A 17,862-nucleotide genomic window follows, 5' to 3' on the forward strand; every position below is an offset into this window, starting at 1 on the left:
TCTCGGGGGCTGGCGTCACTATGCCAGAAAAGGACGAGAAAACAATAAATATGCTGCTTGCTAGGGAATGTAGTGAACTGAATGTCCGACTCGTGTAGTTTCTGACCGAAGGAGTGAATGAATGAATTCCTGTGCTGGTTGAAAATAACCAGGCAGGGTTGGAAGTAATCGAAACAATAGCGAGATCAAGAGAGTAAAAGAGTGACCATCAGTAATAAGAGGACCGATTTTGGCAAGATTGGGGGTATCGCAGGCCAAGGAAAGTAGGGTAATGTTACAACCGAATCATTGTACCCATCGCAGTGGAAACAGAACAAAAATAAAATAAAATGCACTGATAAGAGGAGCCAGACCTTCACCAGAAGGAACCAAGGGACGAAAAACGATGAGGGGGGGGAATACAAAAAGCAAAAAGGAGAGACGAAAAGACGGACAGACAGGGCTGCACGGGCAATTGCATCAATATCTGGTACGTTATGAAACAGAGATCTTTTTTTTGACGGCGCGATGGACAGGCCTCCCCCAACAATCTCACTAATCCATCCAATGATGAGCGGGCTTACATCAGGGCAGCCCACCTTTACCCTGGGACCGTTGTGTGGGGGTGATGGATCCGTACCTGGGCTAAAAGCGTCGTCCAAGACTTCTAGGGCGCTGAAGAAAGGATGACAAGGATGACACCATGCAAGCATGCAAGGTACCACAGCGGGTTGCTAAACCCAGTTTGGCCACATTGGGGGGGCTGATGAGAAGAAAAACAATGGGCCTCTTGCGTGGATAATAAGCGCGCTCGCGGCATCAGGGAGCCGACGACGGAACCCCTAGGCTCCTTGCATATTGCATTGGCCAGAGCTCAAATTGGCATTTGGCAAGCCACTGGCGAATCAAGTCGAAGCGTCGTGCTCAACTTTGTCCGTTTCAACTAGATCGATGCTGCACAACCACCTAAACGCAAGACATTGTGCACCTCAAAATCATTCTAATCAGAACTAGAACTAGCCCTAATCCATTTTATTCGCTAGACAGCGATCATCCCATGCATTCATAACAATGGTTGATTTTTGGCGGCAAGGCGGGCTCTGTGCCGATGATTTCCAGTCCTTCGAAGGATCGACGCCGCGACATGGAAATTTCCGACTGGATTTCCATAGGCTTGAAGGTCGATGGGCGGGCTGCATACTGTACGTTACGTCGTTTGACCGCATAATAGTCGCGCGGTTCGGTTTCGATTGGTTAGCTGTCCCCCATCCGAGACGATGGTCTGCGGCTCAATCAGAGGCCACAAGAGGCTGAAAGCAGCCAGCCGCCAGAACAATTATCGCCTCACGCTGTCGGCTTCCTCCGATCTTTTTTTTTTTTTTTTTCTATTTTCTCTTGTTTCTTTATCCCTTCCATTAATGCAGAATATGTGTTGCCTAAAAACTGCCACAGCGTTGTATTGATTGCATTAACTCCCTCCTGGGCAGCTATGACCACCAACTAATCGAGTTGCCGGGATTCTGATTCTTTCCCGCCACTATCGGGTAGCAACTGTTTAGTCGGCTTTCCTTGTCCCAGTTTTCCCCATACTTGTAATAATTCATGCGTTTATAATGCTGTCAAAAAAAAGGGAGTTTGCTAATGCGTTTGTGCGTATTCATGTGCCGCTGTAAGCGACAATGAATGACATGAACTTGACACACTGTATTTATATTCTATGATCTACTGGTGATCTATCTTTACTTGATGTCTTGTCAGTCTTGTGTCTGTCTCTCTTTCCAGGTCAGTCTGACCCAATCGTCGAATTTAGAACCCCTCGGTCAGCCCGGCCGCCTTTCCTTCGCTGCCAAGGACTTTGCTTATTCGGAATCCCTCCGCGTCATTCAACTACCTACTCCTCCTTCACCCCACGCCACAAGACAGCCTTGAGTTCCCGTTGCTCCGTCTCTGTCAGGGGAATCGCGGTTCCGCGTCGCCTCTCCCGGCTTTCCTTTGTTTCTTTAAGACTTGCTTGCGAGTCTTGTCCGGAAGAATCGGCGAACTCGTACGAGCGCCATTCAGTATTCTGCCATCCGGTGCCTGTGAAAACAGCCGTTCGTCAGCATGAAGCAGAAAAGCAATAAAAGAAACAATCCGCGAGCCGAAACAGTAAATCAAGACGCGTAATGCTAAAGATACCAGTAGTCCTGTACTGCACTGCACTGCACTGCACTTCACTGCGCTAGTCGACCCCATGGTTTGCCTAAGTGGGGACCAGTGGGCCCCAGGCCTCCAACCCCGAGAATGGATTAATGGCCTTGATGGCAACTGGGATCAGGACAAGGCACCCTCGACCGGCAAGCCGGGTATTCCAAACCCAAGCCTTGCCGGCTTCAACATCTCCGAATGACTATGCTCAGTTGCAGCAACCTGGGGAAAATAACGCACCCAAAACGTATATTGGTTGCGAAAAGGAAAGGAAAAAAAAAGCAACAAAACAGAGGAAACAAATAAAAGCAAAAAGAACAAAAAAAGGTTCTTACTGTTGTTTATCGACGTGCCATCCCAATCCTCAGTCAAGAAATGCAGAATGGCTCCATGAGTGACAACGACAATGTGCGCCTCATCGCCCTCAACCTCGGATGCGAGTTTCCGCAGCCAAATCCTGGCCGCCCTGGCCCGAGCATCAAGTTTTTCCAGTTCAGGCGCAAACGGTGAACCTGGGCCCTTGTTGGTCCAGTCATCCTTGACGAGGCCGAGGTCGACCTTTTCGTTACCGAACTCCTTGGCCAGCACCGCCGGGTCACTACCCGTGTCGCTGGGAATCGCCCCGATCTCTTGCAGCTCCGGTAGCGCAGTCACCTTTTGCACCCTGCCCTGCTTCAGCACCGGGCCAAAGGAGAGCAGGCACGTGTAGAGCGTGCGCCTCAACGGCGACGCCACCAGGTGGGTGATCTTGTAGTGGAAGGGGAACTTCTCGCTCAGCTCTGCGCACTGCTCTTTGCCCAGTTCTGTGAGGTCTGGGTCGGCCAGCAGAGACGGGTTTGGCCCTCCTGGCACCTGGGGGAGGTTGTGGTAGCCTTGGGCATGGCGCACGAAGTAGATTGTGGCCGGCATTTTTCTTCTTTTTTTTTTTTTTTACTGAACAAAGTGGACGACAAGCAACTCGAGGCTATTGATGACAAGTGATGTTGTCTGTACGACTTTGTTGTATGCTTTGTCGGTTGCGAGTTTTCAAAGGCTGAGTGAGACTCTTGTTATGTTGAGTCATCGTGCCTTGATTACATCGACGACTTCGTGATTTGCCATTTGCCCCTGCCCCGCTTCAGCCGCCAGACACTCTGCTTGTCACTTTGCTGGAAAGATGACAACCACGACCGACCGACAGGCGATCTGCTCCCATATGTCGTGCACAAATCACTTGATCATTCTCATAATGCGCTCTTTTTAAAATTCCATCTTTCAGTATGGTAATCTTTCTTACAAGTGTAGGCGAAACAGCAATTCCTCACTGCGGGGATTAAACAATATGAAATGCTAGCCAATGACATCAGACATTGACTGATCGATCCATTAATATCATCTATTCCACGTGAACAATCAAACTCTTCCTATCCCCTTTTCAAATACCCTTCAGTCCTCGACAACCATGCAAACCCCTATCATAAAACTTCGCTTCATATTTTCCCGGATGACATATTTTTTTATCAGCAGCCATCCTCTACCTCCTGGCTCCCCTCGACGCTCTAGCCTTCACATTGGCCCTTGCACCATCCTGGAGGTAAAAAAAAAGGCAACCTCATGTCAGCCAGGATGTCAATATGGACGACAACCTCACACTAACCGACCCAGCAACTTACAAGTATGGCTTTGATCATGCCACTGGCTTTGTAGTCCTTGCCCAACGTAACGCGCCGCTGGCCGCTGCCCCAAAACACCGGCTCCGGCCTCACTGTCCCACCGCGCTCCCTCGCCTTGGCGGCCGTGCTGGTTGGCCTCGGCCTCGGCCTGCGGTGCGACATGCGCGCGAGCTGGGCGCGCGACGGCAGCTTCACCGGCCAGTGCAGGTCCGAGGGCTCCTGGTAGCCCTCGTACGCGGCGCGACGGGCACGGTCAAGTAGGACGTACGCTGTAATTTTTTTTTTGTTTTTATTCGTTAGCTGTTGCAGAGAAATAGACTCCCCCCCTAGTCTCTCGGTTTTGTAATTCTCACGACCACGATACTAGCTGAAAGGGGTTTGTGGGATCTGGGTTGACTTGCGTTCTGCTTCTGCAAGTTCGGCAGGAACCTTGTCTTTCGGCACCTCGGGCTGCTCTTCCCATCTGGCCCGTAGCTCCAAGCTCCTGTCTTCCTTTTCCTCGGGGTCTGGTAGCAGCAAAGACCCAGGTTCCGGAGCCGGTGGAGCTGCCGGTCGATGCCACTTTTCGATCTCGAGGTTCTCGTTTAGCTCGTAATGTGTGTAGCCGCTCATGACGATGTCCAAGGGCCTCTGACCCGACCCAAGTCGATCGCTGTTTGATCCGTCGTTCTGTTGAGACGTCATTGTTCCTTGACGCCAAATATACGATGGGAAGGGTTGTATCTTGGGTCAAACCTCTCAAAACTTTCTCTGGCAGATGTCTGGCTTTAGGTGTCAGTAAGATCAACGCAACTTGAGAGCAGAAGAAACAAATCAAACAAAGAAAAAGGTGCATCTTTGTCTAGAAGGTAGAGGCCGTCCGCCGAGGAATGCAACGGATCCGGATTTGCTAGATACCTACGAATGCTTTCATTACAAGGCAGTACAGCTGACTGCCAAATCAAGGAATCTTTGTTCATTTCCGTTGCCAGCAGCCCTTGGCAACCATTCTGAAGCGAGGGCCACATTCCAGTGAATCTTCATTCGTACCTTTGAATTTTATCATCCCTGGCACATTTTCTTGCACGATGCAAGGGATGACATGATCAATCGCCATCAGATGAGCTCGACAAATGCAGACACGTTAGCTTTCCCATGAAGTGAAAACAGGTAACTTCTCCTTTGAAGAGACCACCTCTCTTTGCAATTAAAAGAAATCTACCTTTCGAGCGATTGTATACGACAAGCATCGAAACATCAAAGTCCGCGACAGAAAATTTTCAATCGGGGCTGTGCTGTAATACCTTCTCACACATGCGATCCCAAGCCCGAAAATCCAAAGTAACCTCCTGCCCACCCTACAACTCAATAAGAGCCTCCTCTACGACGGGTTTTTGCGGTGCGTGCTGGGGTGCAGAAGGTAAGGGCTCTTGCACGTAAGATCCGCTTTGTCTGTTGGGCACCTGCGGCCATGGTTGGTGATTCGTCGGCAGCGCCGTGTTCTGGGATGCTGAATGTTGCCAGTACGGCTGTTGGGGCTGCTGAGGCGGTTGGTGTGATTGTTGTTGCTGCGCTTGGCCTTGGGGAGCAGACGAGTGTTGGTATTGTGCGGAAGGTTGTTGTTGTTGTTGTTGCTGCAAGTTGGGATACGGCGATTGTACAGGCTCCGCGGGGACAGATACTGGCGTTTGGAGTGCGGAGACTTGTTGCTGGTTAAAATAGTAAGAAGCAGCCGGGTCTGTCGTAGGGGTTGGGATCGACTGATCCGGTGCGCTTGGCGCCGCAAGGTTCTGGTGATTGTGCGCGCTGGAATGAGAATGAATCGACTCTGTCGACTGCTGAGGAGGCTGTCCGGGATACTGGGCTGCCGGGGCGGGAGTGTGCGGAGCCTGCCAGCCCTCGCTAGGCTGATGAGGTGGTGCGTACTGGTGGAACTGCTGTTGAGTGCCCGACGCTGGTGGAGGATATGAAGGTTGCCGTGACGGTTCGGCGTAATCATGCTGGGGCTGTCCGGTGTAGAAGCTCTCTCCGGGGACATTCGTAGGTGCACTGGGACCTTGTAACGATGGATAGGGACTGGATGACTGGCGAGCTATAGGCATGTTGTAACCCGCAAAATTACGCTGACCGTATGCCTTTGAGAGCCGTTCCTCGAGCATTCGGTCATAGTAGCGCACTACTGTTGCGAGTTTGGCGTGCAAATCAAGAAGGGTATCTGTACAGAAAGTTAGCTCAGAACGGGGTTGTAAACCTATATATATATATCTGTTGCGTCGCTCTAGAACCTACCGTGTTTGCTCATAGTCTCTCCGTAGGTCCTAGCCAACTTTGGCCGAAGTGTTCCAATACTATCGTAAAGTTCCTGGATCTGGGGCTCTCGCAAAATAGTCCCAGGAGGTTGCGTCTGCAGGCGGTCTACTAAAGTCGCAAACAAGTTGATGTTCTCCGCCTCAACCGGTGTAAGCTCGTAGTCGTTCTTGGGAGGGACGAAAGTAGACGCAGATGCCGCCTCTGTACTATGTGTCTGTTCGTGGAGCACTGCAGAATGTTTTTTCTTCTGTTCCTCCATGTCAGCAAGCGAGGCTGCGATTGCAGCCTTGAGGTCATCGTCTTCCTCCTCCACAGTCTTCGTGGCGGAAGAATCCCCATTAACCTTGGACTGGGCGCCGTTGGCAATACCATTGCTTGCGGGCGCATAATTTCTGGAATGGCTCTTGACCTCTTCCAGACTCATTGCTAGGGCTTTCTTCAGGTCTTCGTCAAATCCGTCGTCAACCCTAGCACTCCGGGGCTGCATCGCCGAAGACGATCGGTTCTTGTGGGGGAATGAAGAATACAGGCTAGGTGACTTTCGATCAAATCCTGCGCCGGCGCCAGGGCCCCCTGATCCCCTGCTCTTGTCCGTTAGTTTGGCATAGCAGCCATCGTCCACCCTAACTGGCTGCATTATGCCAAGATGTGGTAACGGGATCGACTTCGAAGAGCATTGCTGATCAAAACAGCTGCCGCAATTGCGACAATGGTGCTTCCGGTTTGTGAAGGTAAACGGAGTTCTGCAACGCATGCAAACATCGGAGTCGGTCCACTCAGGAGGCTGTTGTTAATAGTTAGTAGCGGCTCACATGCAGATAGATGTAGATCATTGACATACCGCGCTGCTGTCAATCATACTGGTCGACACGGCGACTTTAGGAGGGAACTGGAAGCCCTCGTGCTGTAGAGTCTTGTAAACCTCCCCTATGTACGAAAGTTCGACACGACCCTGTGTGACAGCTGCCCAGGACTGTATCAGCCCGAGAATCCTGGTGCGTACGTCTGCGTTGACGGCGGCGGGCCCTGTAGCCTTGAGTAAAGAGACCAGATTGTCTATGAATTCGCGTGAGGCGATCTCGACCAGAAAATGTTGCCCGCCGTTTTTGACGCACGTATCCGTAAGCTGTTGATCCTCACTATCAGTATTAAGTACAGACCGGGGGCAAAGACCGATAAAAAGAAGTCTAGCCGGGTGACAGACCTCGAGAGCGCTTAGTTGCGTGTTGGGGTTTTTATGTCCGATTCGCTTTTTGAGAGAACGCATGGCATCTTTGGGCGGGACGGTCTTGGATCGAATAACATCGGATATCTCGAGGTTGAGCGCAATATCTTCTCTGTAGGTATGCTGTTAGTCACAAAGCCACACTTGGAAATAGTTAAAGCTGGATGCAGAGAGGGCGATTTGCACCCAGCGGGCCAGCTAGGCAGGAGCGGCATACAAACTGCTACTCGTCGCCTTCTCAATCTGCTCGTCCAGGGCGGTATTGGCCCCCGAAGACCACCAGCTCATCATTTTGACGTCGCAGATCTACAATATCTGTCTCGCGGAGATTTAGGCAGCGATGGGAGCAAAGTCAAAAAGCGTCGGTGTCGTGTCAGGATGCGCGTTTGGCCGCTTTCACAGAGAATCGCCGCCGTGTCGCCTATTGGGTCTACGTGTGCTATGACGCAACCCTGGCACTGTATCTCTAGGTGGAGTCGGCTGGCGAAGGAAAATGGACAGGCAATGCAAGAGTGAATCTTTTAGTATCGGTCCAGCGTGCAGTAATTGCTGTATGAGCGATTTGAGTTGGCAGCGTTCGGGTTCCGACAACAAACAAACAATATTCCAATACGCCGTCGCGAAAGCTCAAGGTTGAATGGTAGGCGGCGATAGCTAATGTTGGCACGCATGTCATGCTAAAGTTACCTTAGTAAGATGGAGCCGCGCTTGGAGGCAGCTCCGCACTCCCCGGCCACAGCCACATGGGTTCACATGGGAAGAGCTGAGCCCAATGACGATGTGGGCTACAGACTGGCTTGCGTGAGGTGGCGTTTTGGAGTCCCTGGGACAATTAAGTACAAGGTACTTCGTACTTTACTGGGTGTGGTAGGTACCTCATGGTGGGGCCGTTTCTACCGCAAACAGGCCGCTCCCGGATTCCGTTCACACTTAATGGCTGGCAATCTCGCAACAACAAAGGCTCCATTTTGCTCCGATTTGACTTGGTTTGTTGATCCGATCACACCCCGCCAACGCGACTGGCCCGCCATTAGTCTATCGACTACCCTTTATTACTCGAGGGTGTGTAACTGACCGGCTTTGCGCCGTCAACTACAACACTGGTGCGGTGCGAGCGCATGAACTGGTCCACGAAAGCCTCTCCAAGCCCGATTCGCCCCATCTTACCTTTGAAGCCAAAGTCGAACAAAGAATGCCCCCTCATTCCAGTTAGTCTGGGCGTGGAACCGAGAAGCAGTATACCTAACATACGGAAAACATAATACGAACCCGACCTGTTGTTTCTGCCCGTCACACAGTCGGGACGCTGCATCTGGCGTCCTCGGCGCTGTCGTTCTTTGACTGCCTCCCATGCTTGCCATAGGACCTCTTTTAAGCTCATTGTCGCTTCTATCAGGGAAGGGAGCAGGTTTCGTTTCAATCCAGCTCTTACTTCATTATCGTCATGAATCTAGCACATACGGATAGATAACCGACCAGCAACTACACACGCACAATCCACCAGGATGGTGCCGCCACCCTCCGCCTCCGTATCCTCATCTTCCTACACTTTCACCACCCCAACGGTGGGTGGCAGCATGAACGCCGATGCACCCCCAAATGGCCGCCCCGGCAAGCCACCGCTACCGCATATCGATGATCTCCTCAATCCGCCTGTGAATATCGATGCTTTCGCCCCCATCGAGACCGTCATAGCACAGGGTGAAAATCACCTCAGAAGTGCCGAGTCTCTCAAGGGCTTTGGTCGTCCCCATATGGCCCTGAAGGAATACGTCTCAGCTACTGTAGTAGCTGTTGAGGCTGTTCCGAGGAACAAGGGGTTTGGATCTCTCTCGGATAGGAAGCAGTTGGCTGCACGTCACACAGCTCTGATGCGCAAGATCCAGGCCTTACACCCCGAGTTCGAGAAGGTCAAAGCAGCTGTCAAGCTGGACAACCAAAAAAGCGGCGTTCGGCCTCAACGTACCAACCTGTCATCAACGCGGGTCAATGGTCATCCTCAGCCAGGACTGCATTCGAATGGGGGTGCGGTGAAGCCTGTGGCATCAGAGTCACCTTTGTCAGGCAATGGAGCCGTGCCCAGTCCCGGACACAGCCAGGATGTCCCCCAACATGCAGCAAACGGGGTTGTCACCAGAAGACCACCGCCACATCCAAAGCCCCAAGCCTTGCATGGAAACTCTGTACAGTCTGGGCCAAACGGCGCCGGCCCTTCGAGTCCTCCAGTCCAAGATCTTGCCGAACGTTTTGCCAATTTGCGAGGTGGTAAAATTGCAGCTGGCACCTCATCACAACGACCGTTAGGATCAACAGGTTCACGGCCCACGCCAGGCCAAGTCGCAGGAATATCAATACAGAGTGACATTCCCACCGACTTCCCCAAGTTACCCGAGGCCATTTACAGTCCAGCAAGGGGAACCGTTTCCAATGAGTCCGCGAACCTGCCCTCGAGTAATTCGCGGGGAATGTTCAGCAGGGCAGCTTCTTCCACGTCAATGACTTCGCTGGGCAAGCAACCTTTGGGCAGAGAGGATTATTCGGCCCCTGCAAATAACCAACAAGCAAAGCCACCCTCAGCCCGTCCTCAGCCCCGAATTCCCGAGGGAGATACCGTAACGCCAGAACAGTTGGCCGAGTTTATGCGTTGCTCGTCCGTTAACTTCAAGGTTCTGATAATTGATGTACGAACCAGAGAGGAATTCAACGAGGGCCACATAATGTCAACGTCCATCATTTGTGTAGAGCCAGACGTGTTACAACGGGAACACATCTCTGCAGATGATATCGCGCAGAGTCTGATTCTCGCACCTCCGCGCGAGGAAGAAATCTTCAGTCGACGGAGTGAATACGATCTAGTCGTCTTTTACAATCAAGATTCGCAGGAGATTAACTGGCGGGGCGGTACACCAGCAGAGAATGCTTTGTTCGGCTTGTACAATGCCCTCAGGCACTTTGATTACGACCTGACAGGAGACAGCAAGCCGGCGAAGCTGCTCAAGGGGGGTCTTGATGCCTGGGTTGAACTTGTCGGCGTACACGGTCTAGAAAGTTCCGAAACCTCTGGTGCGATGCCCAAGATCCAACACACCAAGTCACGGTTTCCTATGTCGCTTGGTCAGGGCAGACCAAAAGCAAAGCCCATTCAGAATGCCGAAGATGCCAGGCGTTGGAACGAAAAGCTCACTACTGAGGGGCAGAGTATCGTTCGTACACAAGAGGAATTCTTGAGGAGATTTCCTGCAGTAAGTGATGTGCGGGAGTCAATGACTGCCCCTGTCACACAAGCTACAAGAGGATTCCCTGCCTCGGCAGCAGATATCAATAACACGATGCTTTCGCCGCCAGCTCGGCCGGCCCGGACCTTGACCAGACAGAGCTACACCGGCCTAAGGGAAACCGGTGAGGAGGAACCATATGCACCAATTGCTACGGAATCCAAGGCTCTTGTGCGAAGAGAGAGACGCCCAGTCGGCCTCACGAATCCCGGCGTCTGGTGCTACTCCAACGCCTCAATCCAGGCCCTTTTCCACTCGAGCGGGTTCGTCGACGAGTTAGTTGGCGAGGACTGGCAAAGTCGATGGCGGGTGCCGATGCGCGATGGAGAGAAACTGGAGAACCACCAATTCCTGTCCAAAATCTTGTCCAATCTGTTCCACTGGATGTTGAACGGCCAATTTGAATCGATGGAATGTAGGACTTTGATGGTAAGTATACGCCATGCATACAATGCACACCATTCAACCATGTAGCTTCTCAACTGACTGAACGACTTGACTCAGGAATATTGCAACTTCATTGACCGCAATACCGTGCTCTATGAGCGTGGGGAGAACCAGCCAAAGGGTGCGCATGAAGCATTTGGCAGCAGACACAAGCAGCAGGACGCCGAGGAGTTCATTAGCTTCTTGATGGATCACCTCCACGACGAGACAAATCGTCTGCGGAACAAGAATTTCAATCCATCCAGCTTGGTGTTTAGTAATGATAGCCATAAGAATGCCTTTGCCTTCTGGAATGGGTGGTGCTCGGCCAACGACTCGGTTATCGACCGTTACTGGCGTGGTCTGTCTCAAAACGTGGTACGCTGCAAAGAATGTTCACACACCAATTATAGCCATGAGGCCTTCAACAAGATCCAAGTTCCAGTCCCGGAATCAAGGGGGCCATGCAGGTTGGTAGACTTATTGCCAGGCGGATTCTCTTACAACGAGTCCCTTGATGATTACAAGTGCGACGGATGCAAGAAGAAGAACACGACCTCGTCAACGGTACGACTGGCCCGGCTGCCCAAGCTTCTCTGCATCTCTCTTAGCAGATTCAGTGTCGACAGAGGAGATACCAGAAAAAACAACACCAAGGTCGTCTTTCCCCTTGACGATTTGAATCTTGCGGCTGTATCAGATCCAACGCCGAATAAGGACGGAATAGGCGAAGAATGGACTGGACCTTTCCGTTACTATTGCTATGCGGCCGTTCTTCATGGTGGAAGTTTGAGATCTGGTCATTATACAGCATTTGTGAGGGACCAGAACCCATCCAGGAACGGCGGCGTTTGGTACCACTGCAACGATTCGGTTATCTCTACCAAGACGATCAAGAACGAGGAGGATGCTGATTCGGCAGGCATGTATGCTGCCGACTCGGAATCTTCGGCTTATATTCTATTCTACAGTCGTCACCCCGCGGCGAAATGAAAAACGACAGCTTAACCCCATCACTGTGAGCTCAATGCCCATGGGGAAGCATGGTTTGCAGTGACCTGGGGTTATTTGCAGGGTGCAGCGGAGGCTAATTCTCAATTCTTGAGTTTTGTCTCTTTTTCAACTTTTATTTTATTTTTATTATTTTTATTTTATCATTGCCTTCTACTTTTTGTTTGTCTGCTACCTTTTGTGGACTTAGCTATAAAGACCTGGGGTTGAGTTTTGGCGGCGTTTTGTTTTATGTGCTTATTTTGGATCGTGGGCATATTAGCAAGGTGCAACGGAGATTTGTGGTTCACGCATTCATTCCGCTTCTTACTTGCGTTTCGTCGACAAAGCGAGCTTCTATGAGAAATGATCTTGGAGATGATGATGCTCTGTGGGTGCCATGTGACAAGTGTGAGAAAAAAAACAAGACATTCTCAATACTGATTAATTATATTGTGACTCTTGCCCTTTTCACGTATACATCACATACACAGTAGGGCACCTATAATTGAATAACCGTCTTTATTAATGCTTGAATGATGAAATATTAATGCAAACACATCCGCTGCATGAACTATGAAGCATCACGTTCGTCTCTGTTGGTGTGAATAATATACAAAAGCAGATGTCGCTATTGGGCGAGGGAGGCTTGGATCTTGTCCTTGTACTCCTCATAGAGAGCCTTACGGTTGAGCTTTTGTGTGGCAGTCACAAGTCCCTACAAAAGTATACAAGATTCAAGTTAGTACAACCAGCCTTTTTATACATGCACAAAGGTATGCGTGAGGTGACTTACGCTCGCAGGGGTCCATTCATCCGACACGATCACGACGCCCACAACAGTCTCGAGCCTCGTAAATCCAGCCGCCTTCGCCAGACGGACAAGGTCCTTGAGCACTGCATCCTGGGTGACCGGGTCCGCAGCCAAAGCCTCGAGGTCGGCAACATCCGCGTCAGCGTCTGGCCCGCCACGGACGCTGGCGAGAGCCTTCGGTACCGGGGACACGACAGCGACGGGCCGAGGGTGGTTCGAGTCTCCGTAGACCATAATGCCTTGGACAAACTGCGAGCCGCGGTAGACGGCTTCGAGGCGCTCGAGGGCGATATACTCGCCGCCCTGGAGCTTGACAAGGTTCTTCACGCGATCGATGATGCGCAAGTTCCCCTCGGCGTCCCACTCGCCCACGTCGCCGGTGCGGAACCATCCGTCTGTCGTGAAGGCCTTGGCAGTCTCCTCCGGGTTGTTGTAGTACTCGCGCACCACGGGCCCGCCGCGGATCAGTACCTCGCCTTGCGGCGGCGTCGTGTCGGTTGAGTAGTTGAGGTCCGGTATCGACACGAGCTTGACCTCGACGGATAGAGTGGGCGGGCCTATGGCGCCTGGCGCGGGGCGGTACAGGGGCGAGCCGAGGGCACCGTTGGCGCACGTCTCCGTCAAGCCGTAGCCACTGATCATTGGAGCGAGGACCATAGCCAGAAAGTGAGCCGTCTCCTTCGAAATGCCAGTCGCGCCGTTGACAATGAAGCGGAGTCTGCCGCCAGTCATGGCCTTGACTTGCCCAAAGACGAGCTTGTCAAGTATAGCCTCACCTGGGAGGCCATACTGGACGAGGGAGCTCTTTAGTGACAAGGCGGCGTTGAAAACTGTCCTCTTGATCAGGCCAGAGTTCTGGACGCGGCCTTGGATTCCTTTGCGAATAGTGTCCCACTGTAAAGATTCTTCCGTGTTAGTAGTGGGAAGGAAAAGAGACTAGCAAAATGGCCAGAGTACAATGACTTTTGATACGTCTACTCGGCTCATGTATGCTTTCACCGACGAGAAAAACTTTATCGCTATTGCAACTTACGATCTGCGGAACGCCGGCCATGATAGTCGGCCGAAACTCCTTCATGTCTCCACCACAGCCTCTGACGCCAGAATCTGCCAACGTCCTTGGAGTGGCAAAGCCCAGAGTAGCGCCAACGTATATGACTATATTCTCGAGTATCAACTCGAATATGTGAGCGAGCGGTAGATATGCAAGCACAAAGTCTTCATTCGAGACCGTATTCGCGACGGTTCCGTGCATTCCTGCCGCTCCCGCGACGAAGGCCTCGTGCGTTATGGCGACACCTTTAGGGAGTCCTGTGGATCCAGACGTATACATGATGCAAAAGTTGTCCGTTGGCTGAGGTAGGGTTGGCTCGCATGGGTGAGCCTTGCCCATAGCGACGACATCATCGAAGCTGATGAAGGTAAGTTCTCGTCCCAAAAATGCATCCTTGAGCTTCTGGACCTGATCCTCGGCATTGACCTGCTGTAGAACCGAGTTGTTGTTGTAGATGATATACTTAACCGTTGAGACCTTTTCGAGCGGGCGCCTAATGGTGGCCAGAAGGTGTGCGTCGACCACCATGGCCCTAGCATCCGTTTGGTTTAGGGAATGCTGAACACCAGACTCCCCAAGCGTGTCGTATGCAGTTACCAGTGTAAATGACTGGGCAGCTGCTGCATGTGACATAGCAAGCCAGTTTGGGCTATGGCATATTTAAGAATTAGGTTAGGCTACAGTTGCAACCAGGCAAAAGTTCAAAACCGACTGACCTTGTGGAAGCAAAGATATGCAACATGTCGCCAGTTTGGAGGCCCAGCTTTCTTAGTCCCGATGCTAGATTTAGTACTAGTTCGTGGAACTCTGAATAGGTCATGTATTTGAAGCTGGTCAGCTCCGGATATGACATTGTTTTCTCTGCTCCATTAGAATCCTTTTTGGTCTCTGAGTGCATTTTGACGAGAGACCTGCTCCCAATGGCTGGCTCGTTGGGATATCGAGCCGCACTCCGCTGTAGGAAGTTGAAGACCGTCTTGACTTCATCGCCTGCGTCTATCGGGCGCTTAAGCAGCCCATCCTTGTAAGTCTTTCGGTGAGCTCGAGGAAGTGTCTCCCCGGCAATGATTGAGCAGCCAGGGACATCGGCCGAGTACGGCGGGTTCTCCTTGGTTATATTGGAGGACTTGCCGGGTTGAGTAGTTGCCATTATTAAATCGGATCCGATTTGACCAAAGTTTGGAAATAGTACAGGGACATATATGAGCAAGGCTAGGATTAAATAATTCCAGAGGCGATTCGAACGAATAATCCGCACTGCAGGTATATGGCAAAGTTGATTTGAGATAAAAAGACTCGTCGGAATCCGCGGCTATAAGCACAAACAGTCGGACCGACCAGCCAAAACCCGTTAGCTGTTGCACTCAACAACTCATTCCAGGGAAGCGCCACAGCTGACCATGTTGAGAATATGGAACTGGCCCACGAATAACCAATGGAGGTTATGTCAGCCCGACCAACGTTTTCTTGGCCTACTGCTTACCCCGGATGATTTCGCCTGTGGAAATAAGCCTAAGAAAAGGCATAGTAAATTCAACTTGGCATAGTGCAAAATGCGCGGGTTGACATGGTCAGATATCAGCAAACGTCACGAGAAGTTCATAGCGATATGTATGGAAACGAGCCGAGGTGCCACCTCGGCTGGTGCGGCTGAGTTCCGCATGCACCAATAGAGACACTACAACAGTGCTTCTTAGCCTAAAACGTGCCTAGCCCAGGAATTGACTTGACTCGATGTTCTTGGACTTCTTGCATGCCTCGGGAGCCGAGGCACCTGTGCTTATATTAGCATTTCAGCCAAACTTGGGAAATGTTGCGTTTTGGTACGAGACTGCAAAACAATTAGAGAAGTAAAATCATGTGATGTCATCATCTTGAAGCCAATAAAAAACATATAAATCAGGACCAAAACGGTTTCTAAACCAGAGATCTAACCATGGTTTTTGTTTAATTTGGCATCGCATTTGCTGTCATGTAAAAGTGTGACATCGCGCTGTGTGGTCAAGGATATGTCTCCGAATTGACTTGACTGGCAAAATGTCACCACTTTGGCTGTGACTTTTCTATTCCAGGAGTCGGTAAGGCGTTGCTATCGGCAAATGGGTCGTCGTCATCGTCTTCGACCTCTTCGTTATGTCGCGCAGCGGGTCTAGGTGGTGGTGGCGGTGGCTTTGACGAGGCCGATGGGCGCGGAGGTGGAGGTGGGCTGCGACTGATACTCAGGCCAGCCATCTGTGAGACAGGACTTGGACTTGTAGGCGAGGCTTGTTGTTTCGCCCGCTCACTTGCCACTTTGACATTGCGCAAAGTCAGATTAGCATGCATGCATGGCGACATGAAATATTTGAAACCTTGTGTAGGGCTGAACTTACTCCTATACGCATGCGCTTGCTCTGCCATATCATCCTCCGAGTCGCTGTCCGCGTCGATGGAGCGGTCCAGTTGTTCAAAGGTCATCAGAGCAGTAATCAACTCATCATTGGCGTGAAGGAGGCTGCCAAGCCAGTCTTCCGACTCGACATAGTGAATCTATGGATGAAAATGTTTGTCAATAAAGATATCTCGGCCGAATCGAGCAGCTGTACCCGTGGCCCAAAATTGACTCGGCCGACCCAAGAGCTAGTGCAACTCACATAGCGCAGAATTTTCCGCCTGAGCTGTTTGCAAGCCTCAAAGTGCTTTACGGCTGTTGCATTGTGGGAGACTCGCTCTATCTCCCTGTTGACACTCTGCAGAGCATTCGTCAGGTTTGTCGCTGCGATAGAAGACTCGGCGATAGTGCTCTTCATCTGGTCCTGCTCAGCCGCAAGGTTGAAAGAACGAGAGCCGGACTTGCCATGCTTGGCCTTGTCCTTCTTCTTCTTATCCTTTGACGAGCCAAAAGAGGAGAAGGACTCGATGCGGCCGGTTACTGGTAGGGAAACAGGCGAAGAGGGACCTGCGCGACGAGACCCTGCTGCCTCTTCCTCGGTGAATGGGTTGTTCTCTGTCTCCCGGATTACTTTTGATCGATCTTGAGTTACAGCTTGTTTCCGTCGAGGCATTTGCTACACTTGTGGGTCAGTATTGGAGGATGCAGACTTATATTATCAAGAGTGCATCACATGACAAGACACAGGAGCCGTGGCTGGAGCTGGCGTCTCTCACCTTGTGGAGCCTTGCGATCCCCTCGAGGCCTGGTGTGTTGGCATATGATACTGCCCAGGCGCGAAACATGAGGGAGCACTTCTTCTTGACATCCGGGTCAGACAACTCCGAAGTGCCGCAGAAGCGCAGGCGTTCCAGAAGTGGTTCGTCGGCAAATGTCTTTTGGAAGCGCGGACCAGCATTCTCGATCAGACCGTCAAGTAATGTTAGGGCGCGAAGTTGACGATGTACGCTGCCATACTTGAGTTTTTTGCGTATCGCACGGGCAGCTTCGGTTGGGCCAGTAGGTTGTAATTTGATGACCTCTACCAGATCCGGGATCCCGCTCAGATCGTCCTCCTCGTAGCTCTCACTGGTCAACCGCTCGACCGTTACGGTAACTGCCGAGTAGGGTTTCTTTTGGGAAAACATGGAGAGGCGCCGATTGGTTTAAATCGGCAGTTTTCAGGGTGCTGTCGGCGTTGAAAAGTTGGTAAAAATGTGGCAGATGGTATCGTACCAGACGGAAGATCTCCAACGCGACGGCGGGGTAAGATGGGCAAACAAGCACGTGGTGTAGCAAATAGATGGCCAGTGATTTGAGTAAATTCGAAGAGAAATGATCGCAACTGAAGAGTTAGCTCAGCACAGCCACTCCGCCTTGTTCTGGTTGTGCACAGGTTGCGGTTATCGTAGCGCCCCTGGATATTCTTCTCTTCCTAGGCATATACCTACCCAACCCTTACTGCAGATAGAGATTGTACCTTGAGAATCAACAGACGACAAGGCAGGTCGGCAGTGCTATTTACTGTCCGCCCACTTGCGTCACGCGCAAGGATGTCATG

At 51.4% G+C, this 17,862-nt stretch overlaps 5 protein-coding genes across 5 annotated transcripts; 1 reads left to right on the forward strand and 4 right to left on the reverse strand.

Annotated features, from left to right (window-relative positions):
* Positions 1 to 1,668: 1,668 nt before the first annotated feature.
* Positions 1,669 to 3,215, reverse strand: PgNI_01354 (uncharacterized protein). The gene is made up of 2 exons (XM_031121427.1): positions 2,502 to 3,215; positions 1,669 to 2,058 (listed from the first exon to the last, which is right to left on the reverse strand). The coding sequence occupies exons 1-2, from the start codon at positions 3,073 to 3,075 to the stop codon at positions 1,871 to 1,873; spliced, it is 762 nt and encodes a 253-aa protein (XP_030987370.1). The 5' UTR covers positions 3,076 to 3,215; the 3' UTR covers positions 1,669 to 1,870.
* Positions 3,216 to 3,679: 464 nt separating this feature from the next.
* On the reverse strand, positions 3,680 to 4,502 carry PgNI_01355 (uncharacterized protein; the record flags this gene model as incomplete). Its single annotated transcript, XM_031121428.1, has 4 exons — positions 3,680 to 3,733; positions 3,819 to 4,087; positions 4,172 to 4,181; positions 4,248 to 4,502. The coding sequence occupies 4 exons, from the start codon at positions 4,500 to 4,502 to the stop codon at positions 3,680 to 3,682; spliced, it is 588 nt and encodes a 195-aa protein (XP_030987371.1).
* Positions 4,503 to 4,780: 278 nt separating this feature from the next.
* Positions 4,781 to 7,940, reverse strand: PgNI_01356 (uncharacterized protein). Its single transcript, XM_031121429.1, has 4 exons — positions 7,550 to 7,940; positions 6,949 to 7,444; positions 6,087 to 6,891; positions 4,781 to 6,012 (listed from the first exon to the last, which is right to left on the reverse strand). Exons 1-4 carry the CDS (start codon positions 7,621 to 7,623, stop codon positions 5,156 to 5,158), a joined length of 2,232 nt encoding a protein of 743 aa, XP_030987372.1. The 5' UTR covers positions 7,624 to 7,940; the 3' UTR covers positions 4,781 to 5,155.
* Positions 7,941 to 8,318: 378 nt separating this feature from the next.
* On the forward strand, positions 8,319 to 12,541 carry PgNI_01357 (uncharacterized protein). The gene is made up of 2 exons (XM_031121430.1): positions 8,319 to 11,036; positions 11,112 to 12,541. Exons 1-2 carry the CDS (start codon positions 8,838 to 8,840, stop codon positions 12,024 to 12,026), a joined length of 3,114 nt encoding a protein of 1,037 aa, XP_030987373.1. The 5' UTR covers positions 8,319 to 8,837; the 3' UTR covers positions 12,027 to 12,541.
* PgNI_01358 (uncharacterized protein) lies at positions 12,520 to 17,842 on the reverse strand. Its single transcript, XM_031121431.1, has 8 exons — positions 17,039 to 17,842; positions 16,525 to 16,938; positions 16,264 to 16,420; positions 15,291 to 16,182; positions 14,608 to 15,203; positions 13,871 to 14,540; positions 12,820 to 13,731; positions 12,520 to 12,741 (listed from the first exon to the last, which is right to left on the reverse strand). Exons 4-8 carry the CDS (start codon positions 15,291 to 15,293, stop codon positions 12,655 to 12,657), a joined length of 2,268 nt encoding a protein of 755 aa, XP_030987374.1. The 5' UTR covers positions 15,294 to 16,182; positions 16,264 to 16,420; positions 16,525 to 16,938; positions 17,039 to 17,842; the 3' UTR covers positions 12,520 to 12,654.
* Positions 17,843 to 17,862: the final 20 nt, after the last annotated feature.

This window comes from Pyricularia grisea (assembly GCF_004355905.1).
Source record: "Pyricularia grisea strain NI907 chromosome Unknown Pyricularia_grisea_NI907_Scaffold_1, whole genome shotgun sequence".
In the NCBI taxonomy this organism is placed as follows: Eukaryota; Fungi; Ascomycota; class Sordariomycetes; order Magnaporthales; family Pyriculariaceae; genus Pyricularia; species Pyricularia grisea.

Coding starts and splice junctions, on each gene's coding strand:
- PgNI_01354 (XM_031121427.1), bottom strand. CDS start 3,075: ATGCCGGCCACAATCTACTTCGTGCGCCATGCCCAAGGCTACCACAAC. Junction 2,059..2,501: donor TGGCACGTCGATAAACAACA/GTAAGAACCTTT, acceptor CTGTTTTCACAG/GCACCGGATGGCAGAATACT.
- PgNI_01356 (XM_031121429.1), bottom strand. CDS start 7,623: ATGATGAGCTGGTGGTCTTCGGGGGCCAATACCGCCCTGGACGAGCAG. Junction 7,445..7,549: donor AAGGCGACGAGTAGCAGTTT/GTATGCCGCTCC, acceptor GCATACCTACAG/AGAAGATATTGCGCTCAACC. Junction 6,892..6,948: donor GTATGATTGACAGCAGCGCG/GTATGTCAATGA, acceptor TATTAACAACAG/CCTCCTGAGTGGACCGACTC.
- PgNI_01357 (XM_031121430.1), top strand. CDS start 8,838: ATGGTGCCGCCACCCTCCGCCTCCGTATCCTCATCTTCCTACACTTTC. Junction 11,037..11,111: donor TGGAATGTAGGACTTTGATG/GTAAGTATACGC, acceptor GACTTGACTCAG/GAATATTGCAACTTCATTGA.
- PgNI_01358 (XM_031121431.1), bottom strand. Junction 14,541..14,607: donor CATATCTTTGCTTCCACAAG/GTCAGTCGGTTT, acceptor AATATGCCATAG/CCCAAACTGGCTTGCTATGT. Junction 13,732..13,870: donor TGGCCGGCGTTCCGCAGATC/GTAAGTTGCAAT, acceptor GAATCTTTACAG/TGGGACACTATTCGCAAAGG.